Source organism: Perna viridis, chromosome 7 (genome assembly GCF_037379345.1).
Source record: "Perna viridis isolate PV_CMFRI_1.1 ecotype Kerala chromosome 7, ASM3737934v1, whole genome shotgun sequence".
Taxonomy (NCBI): domain Eukaryota; kingdom Metazoa; phylum Mollusca; class Bivalvia; order Mytilida; family Mytilidae; genus Perna; species Perna viridis.
In genome coordinates, this window is record NC_142451.1 from 45,198,117 (window position 1) to 45,214,327 (window position 16,211).

The window sequence follows — 16,211 nt, forward strand, 5'->3', positions numbered from 1 at the left end:
TGTACAAATGTATTTACTTAACATGAAATACGGGTAAACGCCAAATTTTGAACAGGTAGAAAATTAAATAAACAAAGTACAAATATATGTTATACCCAATAGTTCATACTTCTAATCAATACATTTTTGACAAAATTTGCATCTTCCGTATTTTATGTACATTATATGACCAATCATGTCGTTTGATCTACGTCCATCTTAGTACTACACTGATGGTGTGGTCATTCGACCCAGAAGTTGTTAGTGAGATCCAATGACAACCTGGTGTTGATAAAGTTATCTCAAATTTTGTTTCGTACGCGTTATTCCAAAATATCACAAATAAGAATACCTGGGACAAGTTTGGGCGGGAGTAAAGCACATTGTTCTTTTGATATGTATAATTGGCAATATGTTTTTGACCACTGAGTGTTAGGTGTATTATTTGATCCATATTGTTACGTTTTATTCATCAACACATGTACATTTGTAACGTACAGTTGAAAAAATCTCTACAGGGTAATCTCTTGATCTAAGATGGACGTGGATCAAACGACATGATTAAAAATCAAGAAACTTGACATTCTTAAGAAAAATATACCAAAATTTAGAATGGGTTAGAAAAATCATAAAATCAGCATGCAAATAAGTGGATGAAGCTCATGAAAGGAATATTTTTATGATGAAGAAGAAGAAGAATTCATTTTTGATTGGATAAATGTTGCAAGATTACCTCTGAATTCACCTACTGAAATGATTTTGTTTATGCGAAGGAGAATGTGGCTTAAGATAGCGTTAACGAATTATCTGTTTATCATTTGCAGAAACAAGCTCCTAGAAAAATGCAATTCGAAATTTAACGTAGAGAATTTTTCCGACCACTTTTTAGAAACCTTATTTTTCATTTGTTTACCGCTAATTTAAGTTAACATGCTACTCTTTACTACCGTTGTAACTCCCAGTATTGGTAAATTTCAGTCTCAGACAAAAACACAAAGACATTATGTTTGAACAGAAAAAAAATGTTTTATTTTAAAATCTGGATTAAGTTCGAATACTATAAATTAACGCCCCCACCACATTTTGTAGGGAAAAGTTTTTTTGTTCTGTCTACTTCACACGTTTGTTATCCCGGCGCCTCCTCGAAAATTACTGCACCGAATTTCATTAAACGTTTAAGAGTAATCAAAAGAACCAAGGTTATAGCGGTAATCAAAAGAATGTAATCCAGGGACAAAGACCAGACATGGAAAACAGACATACACAACAAAGAACATAAAGTAACTAAAATCATACATACAAAGTAACAAAAGTAAATGAGCAACTCGGACTCCACTAAAAACTGGGAGCATGGACCAGGTGCACCGGTAGGGTAAGCGTCCTCTGCTTTCCTAGAAACACCCGCCGAGTTGCTAAGGTAGTGAGAACCCGATATTCAGCCGAGCTTATGAGGAGAAAATTTCAATCTACATAATTTTGTGGGAGGGGGTTATACCCTTTTGAACTTTAACAGGTGGATATATGTTTTAAAGGAATAAACAAGCTTCCATTTTTATTTTCCGCTTAGGAATTTCCCTTCTTAATATCTGTAATTAATTATTTCTCAGGTATAAATGCGCTTGTAACATGAATCTTCTTTTTTCCTTTGATCTTTTTATGGAATAACATAGAGACGACAAGCATGTACCAAAATGTATGCTCTAAATTGAAGCAACCAAATAATATTGCATGAAAGGTCACATGGGCCTATATAATGCAATGAGGAAACAGCCATGAAATAACCAAAACGCTAAAACCAATATTGCATGGGTAAGCTCCGCCTCTTTGGGAAAAGATTACGCCTACAAAAAAGCACACATACAAATGTCAATTTTATTAGGTTTCATATAATAAAATACAAATCTTTAAATCTCTGCAGGTTTTCTTTACCAGACAGAGAACAAAAAAATATAATGTCCACTCATTAATTTAAAGATAGAACCGAAAAAATACACATTTCTTTCTTTTGAAACATATTAGCAAAAAAAAACAACCCCCAAGTTGAACATAATGTATCGAAATGAAATTTTGCTCAAATACAGAGCTAAAAGTTAGTGAAAGTTGAAGTTGCAATTTGAAAATGGAACTACCCCTTTAGTATTTGTAACGTCTTTAAGGATTTCTGGTGTGGTCCGTTGACGTTTTATCGGTGGGATGGCCAACACGCTCGAATTTTCACTAGTCGCTTCAACGCTAGCATTTTCCTCGAAAATGGGCGCCACTGCAATTTCGGTGGAATCTTGAGGCGGATTAAGGACATTTGAAACCTTTTTCTGAATTGTTTCAATCTGGTAGAGAGAATGCGTCTGCCATACTGCCTACTGTGCGGGTTATTAGATTTTCCCGCCAAACGTTATTTTTTTCTGCACGGACTGTCATGGGCGTGTCATTCATGTTACAAATCATTTATAGCAACGCCTTCCTCGTTAGCCAAATAAACTTCTCACGCTGCGCGTTCGAAAGTTTATTTGTCTAACTCGGAATACTATGCTATAAATATAACCTATTAGAAACAAGTGTTTGTGCGTTTTGATATTTTAAAACTTAGGAATGTTAAATGGCAAAAACTCATTGGAAGGAAATTTCGAAAAATGACTTTTTCATTATAATAACAAAAAATAAATGACGAAATATTTAATCTTACATTTCTTCAACATTTCTTGTCCGATTCATTTTATTTTGCATTCAACTCGGTTAATACTGGGATTGAATTATAACAACTATTTTATGATACATTTGTGCATGTCTCATTATAATTGCCACAATTTGCAAGTCTTGCGGCCTGCCGAAACTACGCAGACTTTTTGTATCGCGCTAGAACTCTAACAAAAAGGCTTCTGGAACAGGGTTATACTGCTACAAGATTGAAGTCATCACTACAGAAGTTTTATGGTCGTCATCATGAACTCGTGGATCGTCATGGTGTATCAATCAGCACCATGAAAACTTATTTATTCAACGGGTCATGGTTTTCCTTTCCTCGTTTGTCTATCCCGGACTTGACTTTTTATTAGCAACTCGGCGGGTGTTTCTAGAAAAGCAGAGGACGCTTACCCTACCGGTGCACCTGGTCCATGTCCCCAGTTTTTAGTGGAGTCCGAGTTGCCCATTTACTTTTGTTACTTTCTATGTATGATTTCAGTTACTTTATGTTCTTTGTTGTGTATGTCTGTTTTCCATGTCTGGTCTTTGTCCCTGGAATACATTCTTTTGATTACCGCTATAACCTTGGTTCCCTTGATTATTCTTTGTAATGGAACTGTGCTATTCAAATAAAGCAAGTTATTCATTTAAGTCCCATTTTTTATCATCATCTACGCGTCCATTTGTAAGAAGTAGACATCATTCATCTCTAAAGAATTCAACCGCGGATCCAAGGAAGATATTTACATCCATGTTTTTTTTTCAATAATATTGCTTAATTATGGAAATCAGTATCAAATGCGATAACTAATCAATAATCAAAATCTAATGATTTGAGAAACAACAATAAAAATGTACACCGGACAAAGATAATCACCGTTGACCCTACGCCTCTTTCTTTTGAAATAACGCAATGATTGTAATACTTGCATTTGAACGTATTATTAGCATTTGGAAAAAAAAACATTTAAATACCGTGGAATGAACAGCTATATTTATTAATATTGACGTGAATTCAAAGAGTAATCAAGGGAACCAAGGTTATAGCGGTAATCAAAAGAATGTAATCCAGGGACAAAGACCAGACATGGAAAACAGACACACACAACAAAGAACATAAAGCAACCAAAACCACGCACACAAATCAACAAAAGGAAATGAACATCTCGGACTCCACCAAAAACTAGGAGCATGGACCAGGTGCACCGGTAGGGTCAGCGTCCTCTGCTTTTCTAGAAATATCAGGCAATGTGGTAAAAACATAAATATCACACTATTTTACATTGGTTAACATTTGGCTTTGCATTTAGTTTAATGTTGCAATACTTTATCAAATATATAAAGGCTGTTATATTACAGAATATTTATTATCTTCATCTTCTTTAAAAAAAAAATTAGAGTTTAATTTATATTTTATGAATTGTGTTACTTATCAAATAAATTATTACTGATTGGAAATATTCGAAAATTGTCTCAATCTTTTGTATCCCCTGTCACTCGTATTATACATATTTTGTCCGTCAAATGTCTTTTTTTACTATATGGCAGAATGATTGTTTTGCACAAAAGCGGTAGGCTTAAGTTCTTCCAATGTTTGTTTCAGTTATTAGACTTCATGGAGACCAATAGTATAGGTACTTTGTACATTTTATGCCTATTAACTAATGAGTGCTTGATGATTTTTTATCACGTTTCTCTTGTTTGAAGAATGCCTCAATTCAGGAAACACTCGGGGATGGCTTTTAGGCACTTGTTAGTGGCAGCCTTTTCAACAGATGATTATCGATTTAATTTTGTAAGTAAACTTCTGTAATGGTGTATTCATTAAAATGTCATGAATTTCTGATTTTTGTCATTGTAATTCCAAAAACTGTCAGGAAATTGAATCATATTTCACTGCGTTTGATATTGCACAATTATGGGAAACCAATTCATATCAACAGAAATCCTATGTTATGTTGTTCGAATAACCAATAAGCCAATTATTTCTAATGGACGCTAAAGCTACATAAACAGTTTGAGCTATAAAAATAAAATGACATTCAGGAATTATTTACCATGGTATATAGGGATACTTCATGGACTTCTACTATGGGCTAATATAAGTCATTCAGGTATGTAATTATAAAGAAATATTTTGTAAGAAATAGTTACATATTAAATATATTAAATTGGTTTATTCGAATCAACACAATGTGTTTCACTTAGTATATTTTTCCTCTTTAAAGGTCTTTTCAGTATATAGAATAAAAAAAATTCTCTGACATTATCACACGGTAACGTAGTTATTACAGGGACCAGTGCTTACTTTTGTTGATAAATATATGAAGTTTGTAAGTTGGTTGATTACCTCCTCATTTTCATATATCAATTTATTTCGGTGTGATAAAAAGTAGAAATTACATTCAAATGGAGAATGAATTTCATCTTCGATGCAATTATCATTGCACATATTGCATTTTCTGTCAACTGACTGGTTTTTGTTTAACAACTCTCTATTTCTAATGAATGAGAACTGATTCTATAGGGTATATAACATTTTCTTATATCAAAATTCTTGATAATGCTCCAGTACTTTTCTTTTACGAATATATAGATGTTTATGCATATAGTAGTATGGTCAGATTACGTAAGGAATGCTTTTAAAAAAATGCCTATTTGCAAACACCTTCTATGATTTAACATCTATCCACCACTGATAGACAATAAATATACGATTTTATAGAAATATACATTTTTGTACATTTAGAATAACATACATGACTTTTGTGTATGCATTATCAATGATTGTTTCAAAGCTTTGTCATAAGCCACTACTATCTATCACCAGAACAAAGAGATAGTATCATGCTCCCGGTGTATCCAGTACCATCTTTTTTAGCACCTTTCTCACAACTGCATATATTAAAGATTTTTTTTCACCATGATAAAATCGTGATACTTTTCTTTCATTATTCCCACCAGTTGGGAAATTTACATATTCATTAGCAATTTCAACAAAGCAGTGAAATCTACAATGCAATAATTTTAATTCATCATATAAAAAAAATATTTCATTTGTTTAAAGAAATGATTTGTAGTCTTATAAAAAAACCTTATAAACATATTACACGCGAACAATTGCAAGATATATTTTTCATATGTTTTTAAAGCATATGAAAAAAACAAATGTTTTACATGGGTTTTCGATTAAAATATAGACACATGTTAATAATTTATTAAAACATAAATAGGAAAACCAATGTTTCCAATATGATCTCATGCATTAAAGGCATATAAGTTCACTTGTATAGGTGCAAAGTATACAATTCGTGAGTTTTAATGTGCAAAAACACGGAGTTGATCCGAGCGGATCCTAACCCCATGCTGGCAAAAAGTGTAGTTGATTATAAAAACATAAGGCTAGTTAGCATATTCCCGGTTAGAGTTAATGGGGCTGCCAACTATTTCCTTCAATTGTCGAACATCGCAATCGTCATGCTATGAGTTTGTGCTGATTATTTTTCTGTAAGTGCAACAAAATACCCAAGCTGAGCCAACACCCACCCACCCCCAAATAAATAAATGAATAAAATAAAATAAAACATCCACACATACATATACCCAATTATGCAAAGTGAAATGTAGGGAATCAAGACACATTGATGATATAAAAATCGAGAAACATGTTTGTTCATATGATACAATATTAATAGAATTTAGAAAAAGAGAGAAAAAAGTGTTTAAGTTTAAGTGTAGTCGCATATAACAAGTATCTCAATGTATTCATTCGTGGTAAATTACAGTAGACACGTTTACCAAGAGTATTACAGCATATACCAAATACAAACATCGAAGAAAGTGTTCTGTGCTTTAAAAACAGCTGCCTTTCTCATTCACTAAAATTACTTTTATGACAGAAATATTTTTGCTTCATTTTTTTAAAGATTGTGAAATGAGACAAGCAATTTATGAGCAAGTGTACCCAGCAACACAACTAGAACATAATGCAATTATGGTTGGTTATGAAACATTTGGAATTTCATGGGAACAGTGTCTCTTCCTTTGTTTGTCAATAAATGGTTGCGTGGTGTCGAATTATGTTGTACTGGGCAATGAGGAAGGCCAATGCTTACCCATGTACCTGATAGGAAATCCTGATTTGGCAATTATACCTAAGGATACAGATTACATCTACAAAATAATTTCGAGAATTTGATGAGATTATGACGTCGTGATGAAATACATTTTTATCTAATTTAATGTTAGACATCTAGTCGTTAAATATATCGTATATTTATATTTGCCATGTTTTAATTTAACTTGAACTCAATGGACAAAATATTCAACGAGTTTATTTGTTTTTGTGGTATATTGTTTTCGTTTTTATTTCTTTTTGTTTAGGATTATGTTCCTACAAGTTAAAAACAATTACTACAAGGAGTTAATTGTCGTCATAAGCTCGTTATATATATGGTGCACCTGCACCATAGAACAGATTTGTTCACCGTGTCATATTTTTCACTTCTCCGTCTATCTGGTACCTGACATTTTTAGCAACTCAGCAGGTGTTTTTAGAAAAGTCGAGGACGCTTACCCTACCGATGCATCTGGTCTATATGCCCAGTTTTTAGTGGAGTCTAGATTGCTCATTTAACTTTCGTTTCTTTATACGTGTTATTATTATTATTATTATTATTTCATGTTCCTCTTTGTGTGTGTTTATTTTTTCCTGTATAGTCTTTAATAACAATTATAATAATACTTTCAGATGTTTGGACTATTTTGGTTCTAAACATATAAACATGCTGTAGGAATTTCTTTGATTAAAGAATATATTGCTAATATATTATAAAGAATTCCGTTTCTTGATCTTAGTATTCATGTCGATAATGCCTTCACATCCATCATTCCAGTGACAAGTAATACGTTGTTTGCACAAATGTTTATTGTTTTCGAACTCCTTTCAATTTAAGCTGCAAATCATTAAAAACTATTTACTTTTGTATTGGGTTAATTAAAGATTGTATTTATTTTTTATTATCGACTCTTTATATGGATTTTTCATTAACACAACTGTCCATGTTTGTTTGCTTTGTACGAATTAAGTCGCATAACTCAAAAAGGAAAAAGTTGAAATTTGTAAAACTCAAAAGGGAGCTCATTTCCATAGACCGAAACAATTTACCAATTTTTTACTAAAATGATGGCAGCATTTTTGAGTTATTTTCATCGACGGACGGTCAGACACCGGTGTTCATAATAAACAGACGGTTGTAGAAAAAAAATATAGAAATATTTACGAAAGATTCTTTGTTTACATATATTGATCTGCATTATTAGTATCAAACCGAGTAAGTTAGTTGGAAGCTATCGGAAAAAAAACTCAATCAAGTCTAATAATAATCAGTTGTCTTCAGTTAGAAAAGTTCTGCAAGATGGCTATCTATGCTTATTCAAAAATTCGAATTATGCATAACCTAGCGTATTCAAGAGTAATAAAGGGAACCAAGGTTCTGGTGGTAATCAAAAGAAATGTAATCCATGGACAAAGACCAGACATGGAAAAGAGACATACACAACAAAAACATACAGTAACTAAAATAATACATACAAAGTAAAAAAAGCAAATGAGCAACTCGGACTCCACTAAAAACTGGGAGCATGGACCAGGTGCACCGGTAGGGTAAGCGTCCCCTGCTTTTCTAGAAATACTCCCCAAGTTGCTCATAAAAGTCAAGTCCTGGAAAAAGGAAAGGAAAACTGACATGTTTAACAAATCAGTTTTCATGGCGTAGATCTATACACCGTACCGAGAAATATGCATTTTCTATAAAAAACATACTGATTTTTGTTTCCTTGGGTATTATTTTTAAGTGTCAGTGCAATTAGTCAAATAACACTACCAAAATGAAGTATAAATATAATGTAGACAATCAAGGTTTTCATATCTGGTATGGTTCTTGTGACCGAGACGTGAATGGGATTATAAGGCCTACGTTCAGAGCAGAGGTAGACGAATTATTCTAACTGTGCATCGGCTCATGTATTTTGTTACTAACGACTTTTTACTTGAAAACCTTGATTTTCATATTTCACACAAGTGTTACGTAAAAAAAGTGTGTAAATGTGCAGCATTAAGTTATGAATCAGCACATATAAATGTTCGAAGAACCATGTGCAAATTTGATAAGAAGTGTGTAGGTCACTATGGGTATGGGAAGTGTCTCATTTAAGGCACGAAACAAACTCGTTTGTTAAGGAAATGCAACTATATATTTTCGTTTATTGCATAATTCATTTCCTCCTGTATTTTTATATTTCAACTCCCGTAGACAGAGTTCTCATTAATTTTCCTACTGCATTTCCTTTTTTTAAATGTGTTGTTGGTTTTTATACTGAGGAGTTGCTTCCTCTTTCGGTGATAAAGAGCATTATCATCTCTTTTCACCATTTGCCTAAAATAGGAGTCAGTTTTTGAAAATTTTATACCGAGATTCTATGTCGAGATTCCCTTACTTGTAGTGAATGCTCTGTTTGTATAGAATTCATGTCATTTATATATAAAGAAGAGCTTTCTGAGCATGAGAATTGCACCATCAGAATCAAGAAAAACAGATAAGATTTTCCATATCATACTGGACCATCTGGTTAGAATTTCATTGAAATTCACTGAAAATTTCAAGTGCAGATAACTCTGTCAAAAACCTCTTTTTTCACAGATTCTATTGAAAAATTTCTCAGCAAATCCAATGATGCACAGACCAAATAATGGTCTTTTCAAATAAAGAAAGCATCCCTGACTGAAATCATATTGTCAGGTCGGTGGGATTTTGACATGCGTGCTTCTGATTTTTTCAATTTTGCCTGATACTTACAAATACTTACACTTACATTTAATAAGAACCCAATTTAATGTAAAGGTGTTTCTTTCCTTTGAAGTGGTTTCTTATAAATTGGAAAGTACGGAAGACTTTTTCATCTGAAATAAATGAAGTAAATATATGTTCTTTTTGGAAATGAAAGTTGATGGAATGAAAAGTTCCATTTTGTTCTTTTATATTGACTACTGAATACTGAAGCAGAGATACTGGGAAACTGTCAATGAGACAACGAAACAAGTAAAAGTACAACCAAAGGGTATCATCTAGCCTTCAACATAATGTAGCCCTCATCACTAATGACCAGCTATTTTAGCTTGGTAAGTACAAATCAAAATTGTACAGACAAAACAATCCTAAGACAACTTACCAAGTTGTATAAACATACAAACAAACAAGCAAACAAAAGGAAAACATCTGCTTAAACAAGTTCTAGAAGAGGATCAGAAACAATAGTTTTTTTTCATAAACAGTATATAAGTTTGTATATTTAGTTAGTTCTATCCTTGGTTAACTTTATAACGGCCGTGTAATGTCACGTGAGGTAAATATAATGTACGTCTAAGCCCGATTTTTTTATCGTGCAAGTTTTTACAGAGTTCCTTAAGACCGCCTAAAAAATTAAACGATACGCACTGAATTCGGGCATGTGAAGTATATAAATTCAATATTCCAGATGAATCGATATTGCGGTTATTCCGAATGTACAATGTATGCAAATGTTCACTATACCTAGAGATATGTTCAAGAGCTTTATTTGTAATATCACTAGTAGATTCCTCAGATGACTTGCCAAACTTAGATGAGATGTCAAGAATTTCCAGGAACACGCACCTTTGAAGAAGGGTTTCCACATGTATGTCTTTAAGACCTAAACATTCGGCGATGTAAATCTCTTTCACGTAGGGACACCATTCAGAAATTTGCATATCAATACTTTGATTCATTTGGTGGTTTTCATTCAATTCAAGGTTCCTTATCGAGAGGTTTGTTTCCGTACTCATCTCATGAATACCAGAATGCGTATGGCAACAGCTGCAAAACATATGTCTGTTTCTGAGTGACTTTAACCTCCTGCACGATTGGAGTATAGCGGAAATTCCGTCAAATGTTATCTTTTCACAATTGTTTAGATTTACATGTTGTAAATGTTTGCATTTATGAGCTATTGCTTCAACCCCAATATTTGTTATTTTTGAACAACCGGATGCCTTTAATATACGAAGACCTGGGCAACTGTTTCCAATGAGTTGTAGAATGCTGTCGTCTATATATTTACAATTCTTGATATTTAAAACTTTGAGATGATTTAACCTTGGAAGAGTAAGTGCTAATCCACTACCATTAACCGTTCCTTCCGATAGCCCAATATCCAGACTAATTAATTGTGGACAATATTGTCCTATGAAGGCATGTCCAGTATCAGTTATATGGCTGAATGATCTCAATGTAAGTTTTTGAAGGCTAGGAGAATGTGATAAAACTAGCTCAATACATGTGTCGTCCAAATTTGGTAAACACAAGTAAAGATCAATTAAACTGGTTAGCTTTGGTATTTCTTTAAACCCTTTTATTGTTACATTTGGGCAAGCATTTAGATGTAAACGAGTTATCGAATGACAGTCAACAAGTAGAAATCGGAGCGAGGAGTTGTCAAGAACTCGAGAGCTAAATCCTGTGATGTTCGGCAGAATTCTAAACAGTGAACGGTAATAAATATTAATGGCTGCCGATTTCATACATATTTGATTAAAGTTGGCCACAAGATCATGTATTTCAAAACGTTTGAGTTTTCTTAGAAACGATACATTGTTCTTGCTAAGGTTATACAGTGGAAGGTCTGTAAATATTTTTAGTTCTGATAGATTCGGTAGGGACTTACATATATCATCTAAATGATCAAGTTCGAGTGGGTCTTTCCCGTAACTAGTAATCGTTAGTCTCTGAAGTGATGACAGTTCAATCCTCTCTATAAGAGTATTGGTTACTATATTAAACGGTTCAACGTTGCCATATTTGTTTTTCATCCATTTTATGTCTACACAGTTCCGATACTTTAAATCCGTAAGATGCCAAGAAAAAGACTTGATCATACGTTGAACGATATCACGTGGTTTATCAATGTATCGATTTTTACTTATTTGCTCTTCATGTTTTGTATCTAAAATTCTCCAACATAATGGCGACATGCTCAGTTCACGCCATAAAACGCACACATTTTTTAAGTTTACAAACAAGTCAAAGTGAGATATATATGAGAATATTATCACTAGTAGTTCTACCGGCAGCTCATTGATAAACATCATGTCACAGATCTACCATAAAAAGCGCATTCTGTAAAAAACAATAAGGATATTATTATTTTAGAATAGCATCGGTGAAATTTTGTAAGGTTTATGGTACTGATTCTTGTGGCACACTTTGATAGATATCCATTCATTTTACTCAAAATCAAATTATTTGGAAATAATGGGGTAAAATATCCCCCCCCCCACAAAAAAAAATAAATCTAATCTATTATTTCTTGTGTGTAATCTTGTGTTACTATTTCAGATAGATCCATAAACTTTAACTCGAGATATTATGCAGAAACCGTTTTTCTATTATGTCCCTTCTTCCTTAACAGGCATGTTCATAGCCCAATTTAAATACCAATTCGTTGTAATGGAATCGTGTGGTAGAATTTCATACAGATTCATACACTAACGGTATTTTCAAACAAGTATGCGAAAACCAAATTTCCACGGACGACGAAGCCCACACATTTTCATAAGATTCAGCTTACGAATGAACGTTATGTGTAAAGATGTAAACAATTAAATGAGACATGAATGTGGATAAATTATATCAGTTTCTATCAATAGACACAAAATTGAGTATAACATTTACTTACGTGGTATTAAATACACAAAATCATCACCACATGAAGGCTAAGCCAACTGCCACGGTTGTCCTTTCTCTCTCCTGAAAATAGTTCAATATTTCAGACAGTTGTGCAATACAATGTACTTACGATGGTTAAAATACACCCACGCACACAAATCTATATTGATTGGATTTTCCATCCCTGCATCATCATCGCAGAGTATGTCGTACACTTGAATAAGTACTGGTATTCGATTAATTAACAATGATACATTTATTTATCTCGAAATTATTCATACAATATATAGGCGTATTTAAAAGGTATTTGTTCAATAAGACAAACAGTTCTCAACGGAATACGAAAATGAAGCTAAAAACCGCAAAAAAGGACTAAAAACATGTCATTTTTCTATTGCAAATGGACCACATTATGAAATACAAATGTAGATGTATAATGAAATGTCTTTGATTCGTAATAAATGAGGTGTAATAACAAAATTACCAAACTTATAAAATCCAGGCTGCAGACGAAGGAATCCCGTATAACAAATGGAAATATCAGAACAGAATTCAATTAAAGTTGATATGATTGTTCCTAAGATATGATCATTTTATTTTTTTTATCCGCAAAAAATAAACCATTTCATATATCAAGTATATTCATTACAGTGTGCTCACCTGATCCTTTGATCTTGAATTAATATGATATTTCAGACATTTGTACAATGTGATGTAGTTACGATCAATAATATACACATTCAATTATCGGGTTTTCCATACCTGCATCATCATACTCTTTTACGATAAGTAAAATATATTAATACTTGACGCATAAATATCTATACTTGACTGAAAATAAATTTATATTAAATCTGTTATGAATAAAAATACACAAATTTACTTCTAATGCAACATTCTCAGAATTCAGTAAAAGAGAAAAATAAAATTCTTAAGAAAGAAATCGATATAGTTGAAAAGGATAATCACATATTTTTGTCATAAATACAAGCACTTGGACAAGACAAGGCATAAACATGTGTTCAAGAAGCACAGTCGTAAGAGGAGATATTTAGCTTCTCACAAAGAGTTGTAGACATGTTGAATACACAGCTAGAAATGTTGTAGACGCGAAAACTGCAAATAGTTTTAAGAACAGTCTAATTGTGTACTGGAAAGACCGTAGATTAGATTCATTCCCGATTTCTACGGACCGGAAGTGGATAATAAATACAGTGATGGGTCAGAGAGTGAGAGTTGCATAAAGGAACGACTTATATAGAAACAGTAAAAAAGTAAAGACGTTTTCTCATAATGTTGTACGGAACTTAAACGATGCACGGGACGAGATGGGTTTTTTTTTATCTAAGTCAAACCACTAAATGTCAGAATTGTCAGAGCAAAGGAGAAAGAAAGAAAGTAAAAAACAATTGTCAGCGAGTCATGCCGGTCGTTTATCATTTTTCCATTTTCAAATTTTACACAGTTCTATTGACATAAAGTTTGAAGATTTTTCGCCTTCAACTTGAAAAATGTTTGGCTAGACTCGATATCTTATGAAAAATAATTAGATTGCAATCATTGCAAACAAGGTATGTATCATCATATTACGGTCAAATTATGTTGTAAAGGAATTGTCGTCATCATATTGTTCTGTTATGAATAAATTTGATGCCAGTGCTGGTGGACCAAATATCCCCGAGGGTTTTTACTAACCCAGTAGTCAGACTTGTCTGACCACAAATCATTTCATATATTATTTATCGAAATTTGCATTTTCACAAATTTTAAAATTCATATAACAGCATGACTTTATCCCTTGTATTAAATATGGTAGAACTTTTTGGTGATGGAATTGGCCTCTATTTCGATTTTTTGGTTTAGAGAACTTCTTGTACATATTTTTCCCCGATTTAGATTTCCATGTGTATTTGATTCTGATGCTACTGATGAGAGAATATTCCATAAAATTGTGTAAAGTTTATCGAGCTTTGCACGATTTATGATGGATACTTTGGTAATCAATACACTTTCCAGCTATTTCAAACACAACATCATTTTGCACTGACTTAACGCACAGGTATATAGTGTATAAATCTTGTGCTTAGTACATTTGCTCGATATGCTCCATTATTTTTTGTGCAGAAATGGATATTGAAGTGTATTTTGTTGAGAGTAGTCACGCCGTACTCCACTATTTTCTACAGGTTTGTATTCAGTTCCTTGGAAAGATCGAACCTTACTATCACTGAAATGGATTCTAAACAAAATATTTAACTTTTGAATGCAATTATGAAAAGATGACTTTAGTTTTAATGTAAGCAAGTCGTTTACGTTATTTGTCAACCCAATTTGACGCCACAGTAGTTGTTCTTTTCGGAATAGATACCCATTGATGATATGAACACAAAAATGGCAATACTCAGTTCAACACTTAGTTTCAACTTTTGTCATCATGGATCGTTATGGTGTATCCATCTGCACCACGAGAACCGTTTAGTTCAATGTGTCAGTTTTCCTTTCCTCTTTCGTTTACCCTGTACGTAACTTTTTATGACCAACTCGGCGGGTGTTTGTAGAAAAGCAGAGGACGCTTATCCTACCTTTTATATTTCCAGCTGTTACAATCTTCGAGATATTCATGTAAAATGTTTTCTTCAAAAATCAATATTCTTACTTGAGCTATTAGGCAAACATTTATTCTCCAAGATTACCAAATCGACATCCTTCCTCAATGACCCAAACACATTCTTCGTCAATAATAGTTATTGTTGTCCAGTTAGTGATTTAATGATAAAAAATAAAATAGAAAAACTGTTAGCAATGCTCAAAACTTGATAACCCACTCCCCTTCAATAACATGTACCTTCTGACTTCCATATTGATTTGCATCAAAATCTAAAATAGGAGCACATGGGAACATGTAATAAAGATTCTGTGAAAGTGTCATTCCATTCAGTGGTAAAGGAGGAGTAAATGATAGATGGGTTATCCTTTGCAACGGAAGGAAGTAAGTACATACAGAAGGACAGACACCCCCATCACTACATTCCGTTTTGCAAGTGGGGTATAAAAACTATTCCGTGTACCATGGCAGAAATAGTGCTTCTGCTATTTGTAATCAATATAACATTAAAATTAATAGTATATAATAAAATGGGAGGTGATCTCACAACAGTCTTCTCCTCATTAGTCTACTACTAAGAAGCAATCAGAGAGTATTGCATGGCAGTTAAATATGTTCAGGGGAATAGTATGCAAACGTTATGCATAAATTGCTAACGAAACAAAAAAGGAGCAGACAACTGAATTTTGCATTAATTTTTAAGTGCACCAGTCATATTTAGTGAAACCGCAAATGTACCCCCCAAAAACAGAACTTGATCTGTAACTTGTCAGGATAAAGCAATTCACCTATACTCGAATTCACCTTAGCCTGTTTGCAGTTTTTTTAGATTAATTTTTTTATTACTCAAAAGTTCCTTTAAAAAACTTGCCATTTTATTTATGTCGTCCTGTACTACAATTCTCATACAATTATTTCTTGTTCTTACCTCTATGGATATTTTAAAATGTTCCCTATTATCTCACAATTGAAGAGCTGAAATACCATGATTTCCCGCCATATTTCTAGTTCCCTGCTAATTTGATACTTTATATGGTAAGTCTCATATTAAGTACCAGTTGTAGCATTTTCATTCGGAACTTATGGTTTTTTCTTTTACTGAAGGTAAAGAGCAGAAATATGGCGGAAAATCAGGGTATTTCAGCTCTAAACAATACGTTCAGTGCAAAATTCTCGTAGGAAAAATAAATTTTGAATTTTTT

The 16,211-nt window shown here is 33.0% G+C and overlaps 1 protein-coding gene and 1 long non-coding RNA gene across 4 annotated transcripts in view; one reads left to right on the forward strand and one right to left on the reverse strand.

The window, feature by feature from the left end:
* LOC148612905 (uncharacterized) overlaps positions 1–6,725 on the forward strand; it is an 11,756-nt gene extending 5,031 nt beyond the window's left edge. Inside the window, exons 3-4 of the long non-coding RNA XR_015924523.1 lie at positions 4,369–4,456; positions 6,588–6,725. This is a non-coding gene — a long non-coding RNA (uncharacterized LOC148612905). The remainder of the gene's footprint in view (positions 1–4,368; positions 4,457–6,587) is intronic.
* LOC148612906 (uncharacterized) lies at positions 6,698–15,197 on the reverse strand. 3 transcript variants are annotated; one of them, XR_015924522.1, is made up of 4 exons: positions 12,415–12,652; positions 10,254–11,855; positions 9,535–9,622; positions 6,698–6,834 (listed from the first exon to the last, which is right to left on the reverse strand). XR_015924522.1 is itself a non-coding variant. In XM_088594771.1 (4 exons), exon 4 carries the CDS (start codon positions 11,825–11,827, stop codon positions 10,022–10,024), a length of 1,806 nt encoding a protein of 601 aa, XP_088450897.1. In that variant the 5' UTR covers positions 11,828–11,855; positions 12,415–12,485; positions 13,065–13,181; positions 15,061–15,197; the 3' UTR covers positions 9,925–10,021. The 3 variants fall into 3 exon arrangements, 2 of the variants coding, with proteins under 2 accessions (XP_088450898.1, XP_088450897.1); XM_088594771.1 differs by lacking the exons at positions 6,698–6,834; positions 9,535–9,622 and adding exons at positions 13,065–13,181; positions 15,061–15,197 and having other exon boundaries at positions 9,925–11,855; positions 12,415–12,485; XM_088594772.1 differs by lacking the exon at positions 6,698–6,834 and having other exon boundaries at positions 8,206–9,622.
* Between the last annotated feature and the right edge of the window lie 1,014 nt (positions 15,198–16,211).